The sequence below is a fragment of the Myotis davidii genome, unplaced genomic scaffold (genome assembly GCF_000327345.1).
Source record: "Myotis davidii unplaced genomic scaffold, ASM32734v1 scaffold49, whole genome shotgun sequence".
Taxonomy (NCBI): Eukaryota; Metazoa; Chordata; class Mammalia; order Chiroptera; family Vespertilionidae; genus Myotis; species Myotis davidii.
In genome coordinates, this window is record NW_006300375.1 from 52,556 (window position 1) to 56,017 (window position 3,462).

The following is a 3,462-nucleotide window of genomic DNA, read 5'->3' on the forward strand; positions in this document are numbered from 1 at the left end:
GTCAGCATTTATCTAACAAAAATGCTCTTAGAAGTACATAAGGATATAAATACGAGACTATTCACTGCAGCATTGTTTTTGCCGGTTAACTAAGCAGAAACAACCTTAAACATCGTAAGTATGGAGTTAGATAAGAAATGTTCATTTAGCAACGTAATGGAATACTGTGTAACCCTGCAGCTATTAAAGATATAAATACCTATGTCAGTAGATCCAAGATAAAGTAAAAAAAACACATAGACTGTCACATTTCTAATAAATATATATTTATGTTAGTATTTGCATAACAAACTACCAACAGTAGTTGCTTTTTGGCAGTTTGAACTAATGGGTGTCTTTAGTCTTTAGAATAAGACATTTTTGTCATGTTTGAATTTTCACAAAGATAATGTATTATAATATTAAAAAAGAAAATTTTAATGAAAGATCTCATGTGCATTTATACTTTTCTTTAAAAAAATTTTGTAATGAGATTGCTTCATGCAGAGAAAATAGAAGTTATGTAAACTGCTGAGGTAGCAAATGCACCTTATCAGATGCCATCACATTTGTTGGCTTTGAAATGATTACCATATCCAGACAGATAACGTGAAGCCTTAAATATTATTTATAAACACATTTTATTCACATTCTTCACTATTGACTTAAAAGATAGAAATGACCAGTTTATTCACTCAGGATTAAAAATAGAATCAAACAGAAGAAAATATGCATTTGAAATGATTTTCAGAAGGAAGGACAAGTGACAAAAGATGAATTTATTGAAAGTATTTTATTAACCAGTTCCTTTTACTCCTAATTTCACCACATGAATCTATTATAGAGGATCATTTAAAAATAAAATGAATAAGCCATATTCCTCTTCTACTAATGGTTATTTAATAATTCTTTCCTTCTTTTTATTTTTTTAAAATCCTCACCCAAGTATATGTTTATTGATTTGAGAGAGAGGGGAAGAGGGAGAAAGAGAGAAAGAGAGAGAGAGAGAGGGAGAGAGAGCGAGAGAGAGAGAGAGAGAGTGAGAGAGAGAGAGAGAGAGTTGTAGGTATGCACCCAGGCCAGGAATCGAACCTGCAACCTAGGTATGTGCCCTGACTAGGAATTGAGCCAAAGCCTTTTTGTGTATGGGGTAACTCTCCAACCCACTGAGACATACTGGCCAAGGCTACGTTTCTTTTCTTAATATGGTAGTTTAGGAAGGATACTATTACTATGCAATAGTAATATGAAGTGCTTGTCATGAACTGATATTTTACCCTACTTTCAAGCTAACAAGTGAGCCTGCCATAGTTTCATAAACACTTTAGAAGACATGAGATTCCTATTCAGGGACCAAGGACACTCACAGCAGAAGCATTAACTAGAGTATCAGCAATTATACCAGTTCCCAAAGTCCCACTTCCAACAGATTTAAGGAGAAGAGCATCTGGTGGGTATGGTAGACCCAGTGATCAGTTCAATTTTGAGAGATTAACACTAAGGCATTTTCCTTCATGGGAAGGTGAAAGGGTGCCTCTGAAAAAAAATGATGACTAATGTTCCTCCATTCCCCCTACCTTTTATTGTCTACGGTACCTCCTCCCAAGTGCCTCATTATCAGATTGCATTGTTGTTCTTCTGCCATAAAATCAGTTTATCCCAGTTTAGTAGCTAAAATTTCACCTTATTTATACTCATCCCCTATTGGCACCTAAACCTGTGTTCCAGAACATTCAGGTGAAAGAGGGACAAGGGCATTTAAAAAAACATAAGACACCCAGTGTGTCCCCCATCTTTGTCCATGTAGGCATAGGAGGACTTGATGAGCAGTTTATTCAACCAAGTGGCCCATATCCTTTTGGTCTAGGATCATGAAAGTCCAACAAGATAATACAAGTGGCTAAACCAGAATTATATTTGAATCTTCTGGGCTTTTTCTGGAGGGGCTATCACCGTAGGGGTTGCTGTTGGGGTAAATAAGGACACATCATACCTAGGAGTGTTCACAGCAAAATCTTATAATGTATATAACCTTATGTAGACTCAGTTAGTATCTTCCCCCCTGTTCTTTCCATGGAGTAGCCAAGAGAAGACGATCCCTTTCTGGGGACAGCCATATTTAATAACCACACTGCCTTACTAAGATGTGTGGACCAGGAGGAAGTGAGGGAGATAGAGTCAGAGATATTTTTTAGTCCATTTTTGAGAAGGCCATTCCAATGCTCAAAAACACTATATTTCTTTGGATGGGAGGAAGTGTGGGAGGCCACTAAATACCCCTACCTTCAGACCAGTACTGGGTAGCTTTTGTGATGAAAAGGACACCATTGACAGACTTTCAATGGTCCACAAAGCCACAAATACTAAGCAGGTTTGTTTCAAGAGCCATAGTGGTATGGCTGGAGTTAGCTGATCATACTGGAACAGTAACATCATATCCTGAACAGGTGTCATAAGTGGTGAGGTACCACTCTTAGCCCAGAGAGGTGGACAAAGATCTGATGTAATCTATGTGAGGAAAACTGGTCAACTTTTGGCATGGATCCCAAGTCTGGCATGCTGTGGTAATCTCTGCCTCAAAAAAACCTCCCCCAAAAAACAGAGTGCTTCATACTCAGTCTGTGCAGGCAAGTTCATTGCTGTGTTGGGCAGGATGATGGATCCATGCGACATTTGTGGCAGACTGTCTGGTGCCGCCTCTATCAGCTACTCAATTCTATTCGGTATTTTCAGACGATGGGACCTTACTGTGGGCTCCTACGTGAGTGACCCGGATGATTTGATAGACACCTAAGATTTGTTTCCAGGCTTTGAGGCCCCAAAGAAGGTTGACTAATGTACCAGCCTGTAATTTTTCCACGTGTCAGACCAAACAGTTTACTGACTCTCTAACAGCTTACGTCAGTAAAAATATAGCGAGTCCTATCGAGAGATGTACTGACTGTAGCCATGAGAACGGCTTTGGGCTCTGCCCATGGTGCTGGGCGATCGTGTCGATTTTCAGTCTGTGTCCCTACCTGGTGCTGAGATTAGTTAGCTGCGTCAGAACCCTTGGGTTTCAGCTCAACCAAACCAGCAGGGAACTGGGCCCAGGCATATAGTAGAACATGGATGAATGGAGGGCTCCGTGGAGCTAGTGACTTTGTATTGATTGGTGAGATAGAGAATAACGTTTTTCCCAAAGGGTATGCTGCCACATTTTAATATGGGGCGGAGATGCTGCTGGGGCCAGGCCAGCTGTATCCTTGAACATACTACTTATACTTGACAGGTGATGCTTATGTGCCCTTTCAACCTTGTTGATTCACCACGAATGGGACTGTCAGTCTTTAGAGTCACAGGGTGTGCGTGAAAATGGCATTTCGTTTGGACAGAAGCTCAGTAATAAGCTTATCTCTGTTTTTTTTAAAAAAGAGTAGCCATGTCAAGGGGGTGACGAGTCTAAAACCCCAAAGGATGCCCCTGGGGAAAGCCTGCTTTCCA

The 3,462-nt window shown here is 40.1% G+C and overlaps 1 protein-coding gene across 1 annotated transcript in view; it reads left to right on the forward strand.

Annotated features, from left to right (window-relative positions):
- The window catches only part of KIAA1324L (KIAA1324-like ortholog), a 50,882-nt gene extending 48,109 nt beyond the window's left edge, over positions 1–2,773 (forward strand). The window contains exon 20 of the mRNA XM_015572692.1: positions 2,713–2,773. Within this exon, the coding sequence (XP_015428178.1) occupies positions 2,713–2,773 (61 nt within the window). The remainder of the gene's footprint in view (positions 1–2,712) is intronic.
- The last annotated feature ends 689 nt before the right edge of the window (positions 2,774–3,462 follow it).